This window comes from Myotis nattereri, assembly GCF_964212035.1.
Source record: "Myotis nattereri genome assembly, chromosome: 5".
Lineage (NCBI taxonomy): Eukaryota > Metazoa > Chordata > Mammalia > Chiroptera > Vespertilionidae > Myotis > Myotis nattereri.
The window spans coordinates 10,690,238-10,709,030 of NC_138080.1; the positions used below are offsets into that span (position 1 = coordinate 10,690,238).

An 18,793-nucleotide genomic window follows, 5' to 3' on the forward strand; every position below is an offset into this window, starting at 1 on the left:
TCAGTGACCTTGACTGCTTCCCGTGACCATCTTGCCCACTCAGCCACACCAGTGACAGACATCTCAGACCACTCAAGTTGCTCTCCTGCACTTTGGTGTTTTATTATCACTTCCAAACGTCAGTCATACAGGTTAATAAGGGCACTGTTAAATTTTTATTTTTTTAAATGAAGCTAAAACGGCCTCGATGATATGGCCAGTGGGCCCCACCACCTGTCCCCAGGAGTCCCTGAGCCAGAGCCTCTTCCTCTTGGCATTGTCTGGCCAGTGCGCCGTGTTGACTCCCTGCCAGCAGCCCGAGCAGCAGAGGGGGTCAGGGGCTGACACTGTGGGGTGCAGCCCTCTACAGCTGCTGGCCATTCCCGGTCCAGCTGGTTCTACAACCACCCTAGCAGAGAGCAGTCCAGAGCTGACAGTCGTCCCCAGAGGTCTACTGCCACAGGTGGACATTCCCACCCTGTGCAGCTGCCCTGCGATGTACAGCCTGGAACCTCCGGTCGTGGCTGCCAAGCTCAGAGGACCTGCTCTGTACTGGAAGCGGAGATGTCCAGGAGCCGCCAGGCCGCATAAGGGTTGAGCTCATCCTGGTCCCGGCACAGTGCCCACACGTACAGCATGCGTAACACCTTGTCCTGCAGGAGTGGGAATGGGTATGGGCCTGGAGGCAGAGAGCAGCACAGCAGAATGAAGCTGCCAGGTCAGGACACGGGGGACCAGGGAGAGGTGTTGGAGTGTGGGTCTGGGGTCCAGAACAGAGTCTGGGACAGAGGCTAAAACTCAGAACTTGGTAAAACTGGACAAGTCAGTCGCCTTCTGACCTCTACCAGACCCAAAACAGGCCCTGGGACTTCTCAAGGTGCCATCCTGCTGTCCCCTCCCAGCCACAGAACTTCCTGGCTCTGAACTGCCACCTGTGTAGGTGGCTGGCCACTGCCATCCAACGGGTCCTGGGCTGGCTGTCTGCCCTGTCTAGCCCCCTCCCTCACTCACCGGGTTGCCCTCGACCACCTCGCCTTTGGCGTTCTTGATCACCATCACCAGCTGGGCGTGGAAGGTGACAATCAGCACGGGGCCCTGCTCCATCATCTTGCCCATGGCCAGCTGTGGGGGGAGCCAATGGGGTGGATGGGTATCACTGAACAGTCCCCCACCAATTCCCTGTTGCTCCCCTTGATATGGAGACCCCCGTGTCCTGGGATGCTGCCAGGAGGAGCAGGGCACCTCAACATCTCAACTCATCACCCTGGCGGTACTCCGAGGAGCCACCCCAATCAGTACTCCAAGCCTGTCACCTCCTGCTGGCCTGTTTCTGTGTAGGCATTTCCCAGGAAACCCTTCCCATGGACAAATCCAAACCCTCTACTGTGAGATGGAGTCTGAACTTCTGAGAACCCATGAGGGCTCCCAACACCCTGGCAGCCTCTTGGTCCCCAGACTGGGGCTGTGCCGGGTGGGGGGTGGGAGGGCAGCACACGCAAAAGGACCTCAGAGTTGGGTACCTCATACACGGGTCGGGGGAGGGAGGTTGGCGCTGGCATGCTTTTAGCCCAGAACAGGGAGGAAATGGGGGTGATTGTGGCAGAGCAGGTCTTTGGCAGCTGAGAAGTCCTGACAAAGCCCCCACCCTTCCTAGAAGGTGCAGGCAGACCATCACCTTGGGAGACTCTGGGACCCTGATATCTGGGCAGCAGCAGCCCTTATGCCTACCACTTTCCTGAGAATATTCCAACCATAGGACCATGTAAAACTTTCACTGCAAGGGACCCTTGAGATCATTTAATCAAAGTGCCCACCTGTGATGGAACTCCTCCAGGGATGGGGAGCTCACTCCTCATGCTGATCAGTATGCCTTCCCAATCCCAGGGGACACCCAGCCCACCTGGAAAGTCACTTACGTCGACATTGTCAATGTCCAAGATACGGGAGTGGAACTGGAGGCCCAGCGCCTTGGCCTGCTGGATTGGGTGAGCCAGCTGGCTGTAGGTCTGCAACAAGAGGCCAACGTGCCCATCTGAGGACCACCCAAGACCAAGCCACACCAAGGCGCCACACCACAAGAGAGGGCTGGTGCACCGCTAATGCCTGCCCACCTTGGGCAGGTGCCAGCATCCCAGAACATGCTTCCTGCAGGCGGCTCACGAACAGAATTTCCTGATTTCAGCTCTTGCACCTTCCAGAAATGGCCACAGTACCTGGGTGTGCTACGCCAGGAGCAGCAGATGCCAGGAGCATGGGTCCAAGTACAGAGGCTGGAGCCACCCATTGCTGGCCCAAGTCACACACTTCCTTCTTATTATAAAGACAGAGCTGTCAGGACCACCAAATGAAAGTGGTATTAATCAGCGCAGTAGGTAACTCCTCTGGAAAGCCACCTGAAATGCACTCCAGGGTTAAGTAGAGGCCTGCTTGGCTGATCTTAAATGCTCCCACATTTATCTCACTCCAAGTCTTGGCCTGGAATCAAACGCTTCTAGGATTTGCCCTAACCCATGGGTGGCTTTGAAACTAACTGCCTTGTTCTCACTGACCAGCCCTTTGTAGGTAGCTGACCATCGCAGGCAGCCTGTTCTCCCTACGGGGACAGTGGCGCCCGAAGTGACACTCTTAATCCCCTCGTGCCTATTCCCACACCCAAAACACAGCCTCTGGGACATGTGCAGCCTCATATCACAACAGGCAACCACAACAGAAGACATTCCAATAGAGAGAAAAATATGGGGTTCTTAAAGATGACATTTAAAAAACACCTCTGTGAGCAGCTATAATCTCAGCTGTGTTCCAAGGGGCACCAGCAGCTCTCGGGCAAAGAGAATCCGCCATGCCATAATGGTTCCCAAGCAAAAACAAAAAACAAACAAATAAACAAACAAAAAAAACACCTTGTACTGACTACTGGATTAGTCACCATGCAGGGGTGTGTTTAAAAAGAAAATCTAACAATTTCTCTGCTTTTTCCAAGTTGTTTTTGAGTTGGCACAGAACAGAATCGAACAAAAAAAGCCTCTGGATTGGTTAATACAAAGAAAATGGAAGCAAACACCCCATGAAGACACAGGTCAGGAAGTGAGCAGGGTAAGGCAAGGTGGCGGGAGAAGATGGAAACCCTGAGGAGATGAGGCGGTTGCCAGGAACAGGGCAGACAGTGTAACACCTGACCCACCTCCTCATAGCCTAGCACTGCCTGTGGCCCTGGGACCCCATCAGGACCCATGGCTCCTCCCCAGGCAAGAAATTTTATCAATGTCTATTTTGATCTGTGTTCTGGGATCTTGAAGCAAGAATAGCTAATGAACTCATCTGGTGCTTTGTGTACCCTGGAACACTGCTTCTGTGTTCAAGCTGTACCCCATGGAACAGGGACAATGGTGTGACTCTGGCTCAGGAAAGGAGGTGACAGAGGCCATTGGGGCCTCCAAATGCTCTTTCTCCAGCACACACTGGCTCCGGGGGAACATCTAATGCAGCTCAGAGTTATTCATTGTCATTTTCCACCTAAACCCTGGGCCCCCAGCCTATACCCCAGGCCATCCTGGCCATGAGACCTTGCTTCCTGTCACTTAGGGCCACCTAAAACAGGGCAGATAGGCCACACTGAAAACTCACCTTACTCAGATGCTTCTCTTATCATCACCTTTCTCTCCTATGAGCCTTCTTAAACCAGAATTAGGATGGAGGAAGCGTTCTGGATGACAAGGCAGGAGGACTGCCCTAGTCCGAGGCCATCCTTTAGGCCAAGTAAGGGAAGAAAGAGCAAGCTGGAAGGACCACTCCTGACTAGTTTACTCTAGAGCAGTGGTTCTCAACCTTCTGGCCCTTTAAATACAGTTCCTCATGTTGTGACCCCACCATAAAATTATTTTCGTTGCTACTTCATAACTGTAATGTTGCTACTGCTATGAATCGTAATGTAAATATCTGATCTGCAGGCTGGTCTTAGGCGGCCCCTGTGAAAGGGTTGTTCTACCGCCAAAGGGGTCGCGACCCACAGGTTGAGAACCGCTGCCCTAGAAGGACCAGCCACCAGGCCCTCGGTGAGTCTTCAGGTTATGTGGTATGATGTGCATAAGGGACAGAAGGGTCTGTGCCTCTGAGCATGTCAGACATAAGAACCTCCCTTTAGCCAGGACACCAGGCCCTGTCATGCCTTTTCCAGACCAGCTGCTTAGCAGATCTCCTCCAAACTGTGATTTCTGTTTAGGCCTAAATAGAGAAAAAGAAAAGTACTCACAGCTTCATAGCACCAGTCTTTGAGAATGTCAAGCTCTCCAGAAATCATGGCCTAAAAAGGAAAAGGCAAAAAAAAAAGTAAGAGAATGAGAGTGGGCTTTTGAGGCAGGAGAATACTGAAGGATGTTCTCCAATGAGATCCTTTCCTCAGCAGACCCCTTGTGGTGGGGTCTGGTTGAGGAAGGATAGGGGAAGTTGAGTCAGGCTGCAGCAAGGAGTGCCATCTCCCGAGGCCCTTGGGAGCAGAGCCTCTGCATGTGGCCCAGGGTGGGTCTCCAAAGACCTGGTAGAAGGAAGAGGAAGGTGGTAGTATGCCAGGCTCTCACCCTGGCAGGGAAATTGAACCAAGGAGGTGAGAAGCTGCTTTCTGCTTCCCCTGGGGATAAAGCTTTGGATGGTGAGGCTCATATAGGGAGGGGGGAGTAGGGGCTGCTTCCACAAAAACCTGGAGGAGCCCAGAAAAGGAAGGGGGGGGGGCAGGTGCCTGTGGGAAACTGTAGGTAGGCCGAGTGCTGAGCCACCCTTACCGTGGAAGAAGCTGCCTGAGCTTGGACTGCTGCTTTCAGGAATCACCCCACTCCCATCTCTGCCAAGCCCAGCCCAGCCCAGCCCAAAGTGGCATGAGGGACCTGGGCAATCAGAGGAGGGAGAGGGGACCACATGGAGGCTGGTGGGAGGAGGTGACAGGCAGAGAGGACAGGCATCCACATGAAGTGAGGGCTTTTCTTTCATCCTACTAGGGACCTCCCAAAGGCCTGGTTTGGCTGGGCTAGAGGTTGGGGGCTGTAAATAGGTAGAGAAAAGGCAGCTGACAGGGACAGGGGCCTCATGGAGGGTGGGACTTTGAGCAAGCCACCCCATCCTCACTTCTGAGGCAAAAGGAGGTGCAAGGGGAGCAGAAAATGGGATTCAGGATTCCTAGGGAGACCTACAGGAAGAGGGAAGAGAGCCCCCTGCTGCCACAGTAGCCCTGGTCTGGCCTCCATGTCTTGAGGATCTGGTTGGAGCTCACATGCATCCCCCCAAGCCCTCCTCATGGCTCACCCCAAGAGCCAGCAGCCAGCTTCTCCCTGACTCCTGAAAGGCCTCTAGCATCTGGAAGACAAACACCTGACCCCTGACAGCCATAAGGGAATAGCTTCAGGCAGAGAACATGAGGGAAATGAAATGGAAAGGGAGACTGAGTCCTGGAGGCAGACACACACCGTGGGTCAGGGCCACCACCACTAGGACCAGAGGGGGCTCTGGGCAACAGATGCCTTCTCAGCGGTATTTGATGGACAAGGCCTGGGAGTGGGGTGCTCAGGCTCTGAAGACTGAAGCCTCATCTCTGCTGAGAAAACACTCTCCTTAGCTAAACATCCCTGGGGGAACTTTCTGATCTGGTCTCAGGTTGGTGGTACACCAAAGGCAGGGCAGTGAGGACAGGACACCTGAGCACCGGCCTTCAGGGTTGGGCACCCACCTCCAGGACGTTGGGGATGATGTCATTCTCGCACTGCTGCAGGAACCGCTCCTTGTCAAAGGCCGGATCCACACGTAAGATCTCCGTGAGCACCTCGGACATCTCTGTCTTCGAAAACAGACCTCCTGGGGGCAGCCAAGCCTGAAGTAAGTAGGGGTGCTGGGAACCCCTCCCTGCTGTCAGCCCTGCGGTGTGAGGATGGGGCAAGATGGTCCTGAAGCCACCCACTCACCCAGCAAGTCTGTGACCTTATCTGTCAGTGCACGGGAGGCCCGGATGAGTGTGTTGTCACTCTCGTCATACCTCATCTTCATCTCGAAGAACCCTGAGGAGATGGGTCAGGGGTCAAGGGTCAGGGCTCCCTTCCAGAAACATGCCTCGGCCTGACTTCTGGGAGCTCCTCGTGGTCTGTGTGACTGCTCCAGGCACAGGCAGGGTAAATGAGAAGACCACTCTGAGCTTGCTTCCTCAGCTATGCAGCCTGGGCAGCCAACCTACCTCAGGGGCTGCAGAGACCACTCAGCTGTGGGCCTGGGGGTGGGGGTGGCGGATGCAAACAAGGAAACACGGCCTCTAGGATGGTGTGGCCCCACTATGTCAGCATCTGGGAAGCTCCATGCGCCAGCAAGAGCAGATAACTCCAGAGCCCCGAGTAGGCTTGGGCTCTATCTGCACCAGGGTCCCTGGCCTTCTGGCCTTCCTAATGATGAAGTGTCTCTCAGTATCCACAGCTACATCATCAGGGAGGACATTGTGCCTAGTCACCTTGCTCTGACAATGGCCAAAAGGGTGACCCAGCCCTAATGGCGATGTCCCTGCCCACTGGCCACCTCGAGGCCAGTGCCCCACTGCTCATTCACTGAGTAACCCTGCAGAAATCAGTGGTCCTCTCTGACTCCAGTCTCCTCCTCTGTAAAATGGGGGTCAGCTGTGCCAAGCCTGAGGAGTGCTGTCCCCTGTGACAGCCTTGCTGTCAGCCATGTGTTGGTGACATGAACACTCACGGTTGAACACCACATTGTTGTCCCTGAAGTCCTTCCACTGCTGATACCACTTGGAGTCCTTGTGCAGCACGACTCCCAGGGCATCCCTGGAGAAGATGGGGTGGTTGGTGAGCAGTTGCTGGGGAGTCACTGGGCCCAGGCCCACTGCTGTGGGGAGGAGGGCCCAAGCTCAGGGGCTTTGGTGACCCCATCCTCATCCCTCAGCTTCCTGTCTTCTCCATTCCCCTTCCCACCTCCTACCCTCCCACAAATTCTCTCAAGGGAGCCAGAGAACCTGGAGTAGAAAACAACTCAATAACTGACTCGTGTGGAACTTTTGTGAGCCTGAAGGGGAGGCAGTGAGGAGAATCCCGGGCCAGGCGGCCTGGTACCTACTCATTGGGCTCAAACACTTTCTCTTCCTTGAACTTCTCTCCAGCAAACTCCTTCCTTTTCCTGAGCCGTTCGGGCCTGCGGTAGGGCCCGGTCTGGCCCAGGACACTTTCATCGATCTCCTTTTTCACTGACTCCACCCCCTGGAGGAGAGTAAAGCTTGGGGTGGGTACTGGGGACCTTCCTGACACCCACAGATCAGTCTCAGTCGGTGCACAGTTGTGTCTAAAGTCAGGGAGTATATGCTGTGAACCCCAACCTCAGGCCCGATGGTACCCTGGGGCCTCCCCTTCCCCAGGTCTTTTGGTCACCTGGCCCACATCATCCACCTGGCCTAACAACAACACGCCTGAGACTCCAAGAGCTGACTTCTGCCCCCTCCCCTTCCAGGAGCAGCAGACACGCCTTCCCCCGCACCCAGATGACCCTCAGATTCTGAGACCCATACCCCACTCTCCCTGGAACCAGGCGGGCATCCTAAGTTCTGCCTCTGCCCCACTCTCCCGATTCAAGCAGACCCAAAGTCTGTGGGTCCACCTCCCCAAATCTCTCGAACCCATTTCCCCTCCCTCCACCCTAAGGGCAGCTCCATCAAGGCCTCCCAAGACGCTCTCAGGACTCCTCTGTACCGGTACCAGAGTCCAGACTGGAAAGCTGTGCCTCTTCCACACCCAATAGTCATACTTCAGTTTACTGCACTTCACACATATTGTTTTTTTATAAATTAAAGGTAAGACCCTCTACCAGTAAAAAGATTACAACTTGCTGAAGGCTCAGATAATGGTATTTCTTTTAGCAATAAAAAATGAAGGTCTATACATTGTGATTTGAGACACAATGCTATAGCTCATGTAACAGATTACAGCACAGTGTAACGTAACTTTTGAATGCGCTGGGAAACCACACCACTTCTGTGGCTGGCTTTATTGGGACATTCACTTTAGTCAATGGTCTAGAACCAACCCTACACTATCTGTGAGGTCTACCTAGATCCTTCTCTGGTTCCTTGTCACTTTCTGGAGAAAATCTCAAGTCCTCTGGGTGGCCTGCAGGCCCGTCCCAATGGTCTCTGCTTTCCCTTGGCCTCCCTCTGAGACCCCTGCATTTGCTCTGACTATGCCAGGTGGCGAGGGATATACCAAGCAGACTGTACTTGCACCCCTCCACAGGACCTGCTCCCTCTGTCTACAACCTTCCCTGTGTGTTTCTCTGTCACATGTCACTCAGGAACTGCCTGTCCCCTTTTCTGTCCCCCCAAACCCTTCGAGAGTCGGAACTCGGACTTTGTCTTCTGTGGCTCCCGTGGCCAGCAGAGGCCCTGGCATGTGGTTCAATAACTGTTACTGGAATGAATTCAGGACCTCAGTCACCCCCAGTGCAACAGAACTCTGGGTTATGGACATTGCTTAGGGTGTTAGCAGCTGAGAGTATGCGAGAGGCTCTCTCACTGCATTAACCTGCAGCTCCATAGGGGCTGTGACTTGCCGAAGGTCACCCAGCCAGGAGGCAGCAGGGCCTAAAACCTCAAGTGGGCTCTCCTCACCAATCCCACTGCACTCCCTTCAGTGCAGCCAGCCTTTTCTGGGGTTGAGCTCTGAGGTGGGAACCCTGGCTCTCAGCTTCAGAGAGGGCCAGAGCCCACGCAGGCCCCAGCATCTAACTCACCTGGGAGAGGGCTTTGAAGGCCCCACCCTTGGACACCGACTCAGCAGACTGCTTGGCAGTCTTGGCTGCTTCCTCCACACCCTCCTTGATTTTCCGGCCAAGGTCACTTTTACTGACTTCGTCAAGACTCTACTGAGACAGAAAAGGGAGAGGGTGTCAGCGCAGTACCCTTGGAGACCCACAGGGGTGCCCCTGGAACCAAGGCCAGTCCTTAACCTCCAAAGGGTGGGTGGGAACAGGCACTCTGAACTCATCTGGCTCCTCAGCACCAAGACTTAGATACACACATCTGAGAACACTGCCTACAATTCCCGGGGTGCTGTTCCCTTGGGTCACCTGGCCTTTTCCCAGAATGGGAAGGAGCCCCAAGTCTTCATAGAATGCCACAAGAGCAGCAGTCCAGGGAGAGGGAGTGAGAAAGAAAGTGAGGGTGTGCCCAGTATTGGGCCTAGAACCTGCCTCCCCTATCCTGCCCACAACAGAACCAGTAAGAAGAAAGACCCCACACCGTGGGGGGGGGGGGGGGGGGGGGAGGCAGGGAATCTCAACCTGGTATCTACTCTCCCCTGGAGGCGAACTATCCCCTCCCCTTCTGTTTTTAGGCAGGCAGAATAAAACCTTTATTTTACCCTCATGTCCTAGCTGGTGGACCATTCACTTCTAACTTAAGTAGTAAACTGCCTGGCAGGTGGGAAAGTGTGACTTCCCTTCCTTCCTGAGGGGTGTTGTGTATTTGAACTCTGGAAGCCACCATGCCAGGCTGGCTCTCCCCTTGTTAGCTGCCCAGCTCCCGAGTCATGTCTGCATGACCCCATGGTGAGGCATAGATGGGCCATGGGGGCTATGGCAGGAAACTGAGGGACCCAGAGGCCATTACCTCCTTCACAGTGCCGGTGATAGCCCCCAACTTCTTCTTGATCACCTCACTTGTCCGCACGGTTTCGGATTCAATGGTTTTCTATAGAAAGGATGTTGGTTCCTTTTGTTACGATATAGCAGTTACCAGAGAGCCAAAAGACCAAAGAAACATTTTCTCAGCAGCCCCCACCTTCCCCAAACTTCACCTCTCCATCCGCCTCTAACCCACCCCACTGCCTGGTCCGTGGGTCTCAGCAGCTGAAGGCCAACTGGGACCCTCATGAGCACAGGAGGCCTTGGTCATGAATCTTTCTCTGGGTGGCAGGGGCTGGTCTTGCCTGTCAGCTTGTCAGCATTCTCCTTCCCCACTTTGCCCCCCCACCCAGTCACCAGTCACTGCAGCATTTCCCACACCCCAGCCACCCCACCCAACCTTAGCCTGCTCTGCCCCCAAAGGACTCCTCAGCCCAACCCCGACTTTAATGAAAAGGGTGTTCTTCCCTTGGGTTGAGTCCCCACACAGGTAGTCACATCTATTTGCGAGATTTGGGGGGACACTCAGAGGAAACAGGGCTTGTACATGACCTGGGAGGGGGCCTGGGGCAGTGCACCCCCACTCAGTGCAGCTACTTGTTAAGAGGTGGAAATGGTAATTAGTAATTATACAAGCACCCTGAGGCACATTCTATCCATTTCACTCAGAGGACGTATGATCAGGAGGCTCTTAGGAGCAGCACACCTCAAACCCAGTGCTTGAGGGGTCACAGGGGTCTTTGGAGCTGGAGATTCTAACCCAGCAGGTAGAGAGGGCCCTGCATTTCTCACCAGCTCCCAGAAGCCAATGCTGTACTATGTCACTACAGAACTGGAAAGCTGGATGATCCATTCTTGTCCCCTAGGCAGCTATCATCACTGAGGTGAACTCAGCTCCACAAAAGCTGCTCTTCCCCCAATCACACCTGCACTGAGCTCCATGCACTGTCTGGGACCAGGAAAATCCTGGCTCTGAAAGTAAGTGCCCACTGAGGGAGACACAAGCAAAGGGACTCACATATTTCCTTCTGGCTTCCTGGAGCGCATCTGACTCTTCCAACTTCCGGGCCTCATCTCGGAATTTTTTTATACTTTCTTTCATTTCTTTGTTTTTGGCTAACTCTTGTTTGATATTATCTAGCAAGCCGGAGAGAAAGCCTTTTCGGTTTCCAGAAGAATAGGATTTGAACTGGAAAGATGTAAAAGGAATAAAGGATTTTTAATTTTCTCCTTTTTGTTTATGCAGGTTTAACAATACAAGACAAATTTAAAAAGTCCAGACATCCAGACAACAAAGTATTATCCTATATAATAAAAGCCTAGTATGCAAATCGAACAGCAGAATGACTGGCAGAACGACCGGTCACTATGACACGCACTGACCACCAAGGGGCAGATGCTCAATGCAGGAGCTGCCCCCAGCCTGCTGGCCCCGACTAGCCATGGTGGTGTGGGCAGGCCAGGCCAGCCAAGGGGGGTGCCAGGGGGGACTCTACCCATGCACGAATTTCATGCACCAGGCCTCTAGTTTAGCAACAAAAGGAAGTGAGCTATGAAGCCATAAAAAGACCTAAAGGAAACAAAAGCATGTTATTAAATTAAAGAAGCCAGTCTGATTCCAACTCTATGAAATTCTGGAAAAGGCAAAACTTTGGGTTTGGGATAAACAGACAGGACACAGGATTATTAGGGCAGTAGAAATTATTATGTATAATACTATAATGATGAATACAAATGATTATATTTGCCAAAACTCATAGAATGTAAAACACAGAGTGATCCTAATGTAATCTATAGACTTCAGTTAATAATAATGTATCCATATCAGCTCACCAGTTGTAACAAATGTCCCACCCTGATACAAGATGTGAATAACAGGGAAACTGTGCAGAGTGGGAGAGGAGGTATATGTGAACTCTCTGTACTTCCTGCTCAATTTTTCTGTGAATCTAAAACTGTTTAAAATAAAACATAATGCCAGGCTCCTTCTCCAACAGAGGAAACACTGGAAAAGAAAAAGGAGCAGCTTGGAATCCTCCTGGGGATTCAAACATGCTCACCCAAGGCCAAGGTCAACACCAAAGGGGCTCATGACCCAAAACTGAATTTGAAGAATTCTGTGGCCCCTAGTCTCAAAGGGGGCTGGCACAGGGCCCTGCTCTCTGGGCTTTTGGGGCCACTCCCAAGTTCCCATTTGGGACTTACATGTCACCCAAAGGCCTGCACACTGGTCCAAATCTCCCTCTCTTGGCCCACAGGATCACAGTCACCGAGAGCTCAAGCTCAAAATTCTCCTCCACCCAACACACCCAGAGGCCAGACTCTAAAAGAGGCCCTGCTCCAGGAACAAGCCACAGTGTTGTACACTGCTTAAGACACAGGGTCAGACAGAACCAGGTTTAGATCCCTGCTTTGGCACTTATGTAACTAAGAGCACGCTCAGAAAAGAGAATGCTTAAAGAATGATTGTGAGAGAGTCAAGTCATAGTGAAGTGGCTGAGCGTGCTCAGCTGCTCCTACCACTTCCACAATGTGTTGGGTATGCTGCCATGGTTGGGGCTCACTTTACCGATTTCAAGAGCAACTGCCTCCCCGGCCCATCAAGCCCCAGGGAAAGTTTTGACAAGCTCAGGGCTACTCCACAGGAAAGGCGGCCTGGCCTTGTCTAGATGTACCCTGGCAGGCTGCTGTCTTGTCTAGATGCACCCTGACCAGCCTTTCTCTCCACAGGACTCCAAGTTCTAAAAACATCAGGGACTATGCCACCTTGCAGCAGCCCTGACCCTCGCTCAGGGGCTACAAACTGCAGTTGGGATTGGACAAGTAAAGGGAAGGGCCACAGGGGTCCCATGCCTGTCACAGCACCAGGAGAGGATCAGGGAGATAAAGCCTGAGCAAGGCAGACGCAGGAAACAAGCTGTCTGTATGGAAACAGCTGAGATGAGCCTGGAAAGCAGAATGGGCTGCCCAATGCAGACTGGGGTAGAATGTCAGGTTTGGGGCTTTGCTCCCTGGCCGTGAGGCACCAAGAGAAGCGTGGTTGAAGGGGAGTGACAGGGAGGGCAAAGCTCTAGAAAATGCCAATGTGAAGAACAACATAAAGGATGGGGGAGATGTAGCCTGGAGAAACTAAGCCCCAGGGTATGATGGTTGACACTCTGGATTTGCTCAAATGCTTATAAGGCTGTCACCTAGAATCGGAATAGCCTTGCGCAGTGAAGGACCCACTGGTAGAAACCACAAAGGACGCCTTTCTAGCCATCAGTTGACACATTGTGCTACTTTGTGAGGCAGGGTTCTAGCCCTGACAATGTTGAGCACTTCTAGGGATATGGAGAAGACTAGGCATTTAGGCTCTGTAACTCCCAAGGCTTTAGATATGGAATGCCTGGCAATATGGGCAACATCCTGGAGCCCTCTTTGTTGTCAACTAGCTCTGATTTTTCAGGCCTCCCCCTCTGTCTGCTTGATCTGAGTTACTCACCAGGGGCAGCTCTCCATTTGGCCTGTGTATCTGATAGGTACCACGGGGTAGTGGCACTAGATTGTGGCTGGACAGAAACTGGACACCACTGCCGAGGCATCTCTAATTGGGGGAGAAAAGAGAAAGATCCATTCAGATAAGAGGGTAACTAGGAAGTAAATAGGCCACACTAAAAAAGCAGGAGTTGCCTGAGACTCATTTGCCAATTTTTTAAAAAATATGTATTTTTATTGATTTCAGAAAGGAAGAGAAACATCAATAATGAAAATCACCAATCAGCCACCTCCTGCACGCCCCCCAGTGGGGGTCGAGCCCGCAATCCAGGCATATGCCCTTGACCGGAATCAAACCAGGGACCCTTCAGTCTGCAGGATAATGCTCTAGCCACTGAGCTAAACCAGCTAGGGCTCGTTCTCCAATTTTTATCCCATGACTGCCTCTTGCTAAACGCTCCACAATCTTCCCAAATTCTGAGAAGCCAGTGGAATCTGTTGGGAAGAGAAAACACTGGATCTCCATCACCAGGGGCCATATCTACCTTCCCACCTCTGAACCTAGGGGAAACCAGATTGGTCCTAGGACAGCCGTGGGCAAACTACGGCCCGTGGGCCGGATCTGGCCCGTTTGAAATTAATAAAACTAAAAAAAAAAAGACCGTACCCTTTTATGTAATGATGTTTACTTTGAATTTATATTAGTTCACACAAACACTCCATCCATGCTTTTGTTCCGGCCCTTCGGTCCAGTTTAAGAACCCACTGTGGCCCTCGAGTCAAAAAGTTTGCCCACCCCTGTCCTAGGAAATGCCAATTTATGGTGGAACAGGGCTAAATCCCCAACTTAATCCCTTAGTCTGACAATAAGCAGGCTGAGTCTCAATGCTGATGGCAAGCAGTCTTTTCTCACAAGCCCACCCACTTCTGCTGGCCTTGTAAGACCAGAGACCTGGGCATTAAGAGGTAAACACTGATAGCCCTGGCTAAGTAGCTCAGGTGGTTAGAAGAACATTGTCCCAATATGCCAGAGTTGTAGGTTTGATCCCTAGTCAGGGCATATACAAGAATCAACCAATGAATGCATAAAATAAGTGGAACAACAAATAGATGTTTCTCTCTCTAAAATAAATTTTAAAAAGAGCTAAACACTGATAACTTACTGTACCAGGCACAACCCTGGAATAAACCTACCATGTCCTGGTCCAGGATCAGGCTATAAGCAGGGCAACTTAGGGAGTCACTTTGGCAAAGATGCTGCTAACCTAAGGGCTTATGCAGGTCCTGTTCAGTGTTGTATCCCAGAACCCAGCATGGAGCCGGGCACATTGATATCAATAGCCCGATGGAACCAAACTTTCTTCTTTGTTGTTTTTTTTAAAAATAAATCTTTATTGTTGAAAGTATTACTTATGTTCCCTTTTCCCCCCATTGCCCCCCTCCAGCCCACCCCTGTCCCCAACCCCAGGCCTTCACCACCCTATTATCTGTGTCCATGGGTTATGCATATATATGCAAACAAGGTCTTTGGTTGATTACCTCCCACCCACCCATCTCCTGCCTTCCCTCCAAGATTCCGCATTCTGTTCCATACTTCCATGTCTCTGAATCCACTCCATTCATCAGTTTATTTTATTAATCAGACTCCACATGAGTGAGATCATGTGATAGTTATCTTTCTCTGACTGACTTATTTCACTTAGTACAATACTCTCCAGGGCCACTGCTCCATACCCTGATTCAAAAGACAAAGCCAATGAAAAAAATCAGTCCAAGACAACTTCTTTCTCCGGCACTCAGATTCCAATGGAATATTTTCCTTCCTCCAAAATCTGGCTCTGGAGTCAGAATGACCTCGGCTTTATGTTATAGCATAGTAAAAGCTAGAAAAATTCCAGGAGAAGCAGAATAGGGAAACTGAGACAGTTAAACAGCAGTTTGTGTCCATCTAGTACAGTGGTTCTCAACCTTCCTAATGCTGCGACCCTTTAATACAGTTCCTCACGTTGTGGTGACCCCCCAACCATAAAATTACTTTCGTTGCTACTTCATAACTGTAATTTTGCTACTGTTATGAATCGTAATGTAAATATCTGATATGCAGGATGTGTTTTCATTGTTACAAATTGAACATAACTAAAGCATAGTGATTAATCACAAAAACAATATGTAATTATATATGTTTTCCGATGGTCTTAGGCGACCCCTGTGAGAGGGTCGTTCGATCCCCAAAGGGGTTGCGACCCACAGGTTGAGAACCACTGATCTAGTAAATCCTATCTCCTAAAACTAGGACACGTAAGAGTAAACAGTTTACACTTCTCTTCCCCAACCAGAGGGTAAATAGCTTAAATCACCTTACTAGAAATCCAATTAAGTGCCATTTGCCAACCACACCCAAGGACAGATAAATTAAGAGAATAAATCTCATTTTGGTATATCAGCAAAAGCTGATGAATATTTTACTGATCTACCTCTAAAACCTCCCCTAAAGGCCCAGCCTTTAAAACCCCTGCAAATGAAAGTCCAGGAAGCACCCCAGTGCCACTCATTCCCTTCCCCTTCCCCTTCCCCTTCAGCACCCCTCACACACCCCGCTCATGTATCCCCTCACCTCTAAGGGCCTTCATGGGCTGCGGTGGCTCCTCCGCGGCGCCCTCTGCCCCTCTTTTCTCTGACTTCCCGGGGAGCCAGAGCAGCCCAGCCTCGGCTCTCCTGTTACTTCTGTACCCTTCCCTGTTGCACACTCGTAAGAATATTTTTGCTGCGGTCAATAAACTTTCGCTTGCTTTTCTATACTTTGTCTCATTTTGTTTTGTTTTTTAATCCTCACCCGAGGATATTTTTCCATTGATTTTTAGAGAGTGGAAGAGAGAGGGAAAGACAGAGAGAAACATCCATGGGAGAGAAACACATCGATCGGTTGCCTCCTGCACTACCAGCAACTGAGGTCTGAGCCCTGGACCGGAACAGACCGCCGGCCCTGGGGGCGGGGGCTCTACCCACTGGGCCAAACCCGCTGGGGCTCTACACTTTGTTTCTTGACGGAAACCTTTCCCTCAAGAAGAACAGAGGGCTCCTCTCCTCATCTGCCCGGTAACATCTTTTTGGTTTAAACCACATAACCCAGGAGTTCGGGGCCATTGTCTCTCTCAGCTGGCTGGCTCCTCACTGCTCTCTTGGAGTGTATCTTCAAGAAATCCCACTGGGCTTTACTTTCATTTTTGTTGACCTTAAAATCTTTTCTGCGTGGACGGAAGGACGAGAACCGCGGTCCCACCGGGAAGCCCAATCGGTAGCACTTGGACGGGGTCAGCCCCCCTAGCTCAGACTGAGGGCAGGTTGCCCCCAGGGTCCTAACCCGTAAAACAGCGAGAAGCAACAGCATCATCAAGTTCTATTTTCTGAGTGGATTTTACACGCGCTGACCCCACCGCAACTCCTGGGACAAAGTTCTTAGCAAGGCCAAGCTCCTCCTCGCACTCGGACGGCCAGGCGGCACTGCAGGAGGTGCCCTCGGTGGAGGCCCTGGCATGTAAACGTGAGGCACACAGCCGCGGGCTTTTGCCTTCTCGCTGCTTCTCTCCTAGGCGCCAACCCCGGGGGGGCTGACCAGGAGGCGAGGACGGTGATCCGCTCCCGCCCCAGCCCCGCGCAGCGCCGTTCCCGCCCGGCACGCTCGGCGCCCGCACTCAGGCCCAGCTCCGGGTCCCCTGCCCCGGCCTCAGCTGACCCACGATCCAACCCCACGCCTCTCGCGGACACCAGGGAAAGGCCGAGGCGGCCAAAGGCCCAAAGAGAAGGGGACCCTAGAGGTCGTGGGCCGGGAGCTTCCTAAGATCAGCCATCCTCCAGCTCCCTCTCCCCAGGCCCCACAGGTCTGCTCACCCGCGGGCAGCGGCACCAGCCTCTCCGCAGCGTCGCCGCCGCCATATTGGAGGACCCCGTGTGACCTTCTCTCCGCGCGGCTTGATAGTGTCATCCGTCGCGTCAGCCTGGAACGCCTAGGGCCTGGGACAAGCGGCCCTGAGAGCGATGTTGAGGCGAGAAAATGACTCTGATTGGATAGAACGCCAGGGAGGCGGGCCTTGGAGGTAGGTCTCCGATAGGGGCGAGGCCTAACGGGGGCGGGGAATTCCTGAAGAGTGAGGCCTCTGTTAGGACAGGATTTCGGAAGAGCGGGGCCTGCCGCTGGGTGTGGTCCGGGGGCGGGAGCTCCTGGGAGGCCAAGACCTAGCGGTGGGTAAGACGACGAAGGGGCGGAGCCTGAGGCTGGGATTCTGTCCGGCGCAGGTTCCCCCTGAACTCGCGGGGTTCCAGCGGCCGGCAGGACACAGGGGCCGAATGACCTACTACAAGCACAGATTCAGTTGGAATCTGACTGATTGGCCAGCGAACCAGCCAGATAGGGATTGACTGGCTCTCACTGATAATGACTGGTTGACTGACAGTGACGCCAGATGGGCAATTGAGTTGCTCCAAGAGCAAGAGCGAATGAGCCCACTTTTGTATAGCACTTTGGGAAGGCTCCTGGTGATTTTGGCCCAGAACAGACGAGACCAGGCTGGTGTGGGTCACCCCTCCATCGATTCAGTGTGAACTGAGACACCTTGCCCTGAAGAAGCTCAAGCCAGCTGCTATTTCCCATTTAGAGAATGCCGCCACCAAGCTATTTGAGGCTGGGGAGGGAGAGGCAGGGAGGGTGTATTGGGGAGTTAATGTATGCTGCGTTTGTCCTATTTGAAGCTTTTTGCATAATTAAATAGTGATAAGGTGTATGGAACTTGAAAGAGCGCACATACACTCCCTGCTTCAGGGTTGGACTGACCTGTATTGGCTGTCCCTCAGGAGCCCCACCCAGCGGTGGGAGCAAGAGATACGTGTGCGCCACTCTGGCTTTGAAATGTTTTCATTCCAAGAGGAGCAGACTAGCTAAGAAGAAGGTTTGCGCTTTTAGCTGGATTTGGGACCATGGAGCCGGACAAGGGCACACAAGGAGAATGTGTCAAACAGGCATATCCAAGGCCTAAAGGTAAAATGAAGGAAGAAGAGTCCTTATAGGAGACAGGGCAGGACTGCTCAACAGGTAGGAAGAGAACCTGGAGGGCCTTGGAGAAGGCAGATGGGGTAAGCAGTAGTGAATGCTGCAGAGAATGCAGGCAAAGCAGACCAGGCCAGAACTCTATCCATCATCCTTTAACTTTTACAATATGGAGGTCCTTGGTGAATTGAGCAAGAGGGTTTTGGTTAAATGGTGGCTGTGGAAACCAGAGTTCAGTGGGTTGAGTTTTTTGTTGTTGTTGTTTTTTACAGGGGTGTGCTGAAGCCAGTGTGTACTGGCTGGTGAGAGCCAACTGTCACATTTTTAGAAATTTTGGCTCAGCTTGTGTGGCTCAGTGGTTGAGTATCAATCCAGGAACCAAGAGGTCACTGGTTTGATTCCTGGTCAGAGCACATGCCCCGCTTGTGGGCTTGATCCCCAGTGGGGGGTGTCCAGGAGACAGCCAATCGATGATGTTTCTCTCATCGATATTTCTATCTCTCTATCCCTCTCCCTTCCTCTAAAAATCAATAAAGGAAAAAAAATTTGGAGCCAATTGCTAAACACAGCCATTATTTTTAAATTGAATATGTAAACTTATGATCAAATGGGTTATATTAAGACAAAGATAAGAAATATTCAAAACTCAAC

General features: G+C 52.0%; 1 protein-coding gene across 3 annotated transcripts; it reads right to left on the bottom strand.

Annotated features, from left to right (window-relative positions):
• Positions 1-73: 73 nt before the first annotated feature.
• On the bottom strand, positions 74-17,057 carry TIMM44 (translocase of inner mitochondrial membrane 44). Of its 3 annotated transcripts, none has more exons than XM_081093304.1 (13): positions 16,990-17,052; positions 13,109-13,210; positions 10,643-10,813; positions 9,611-9,691; positions 8,734-8,862; positions 7,072-7,211; positions 6,697-6,782; positions 5,925-6,017; positions 5,693-5,817; positions 4,229-4,279; positions 1,896-1,985; positions 991-1,101; positions 74-658 (listed from the first exon to the last, which is right to left on the bottom strand). In XM_081093304.1, the coding sequence occupies exons 1-13, from the start codon at positions 17,032-17,034 to the stop codon at positions 431-433; spliced, it is 1,452 nt and encodes a 483-aa protein (XP_080949430.1). In that variant the 5' UTR covers positions 17,035-17,052; the 3' UTR covers positions 74-430. The 3 variants fall into 3 exon arrangements, with proteins under 3 accessions (XP_080949430.1, XP_080949431.1, XP_080949432.1); XM_081093305.1 differs by having other exon boundaries at positions 79-632; positions 16,990-17,057; XM_081093306.1 differs by lacking the exon at positions 16,990-17,052 and adding an exon at positions 15,716-16,391 and having other exon boundaries at positions 79-632.
• Positions 17,058-18,793: the final 1,736 nt, after the last annotated feature.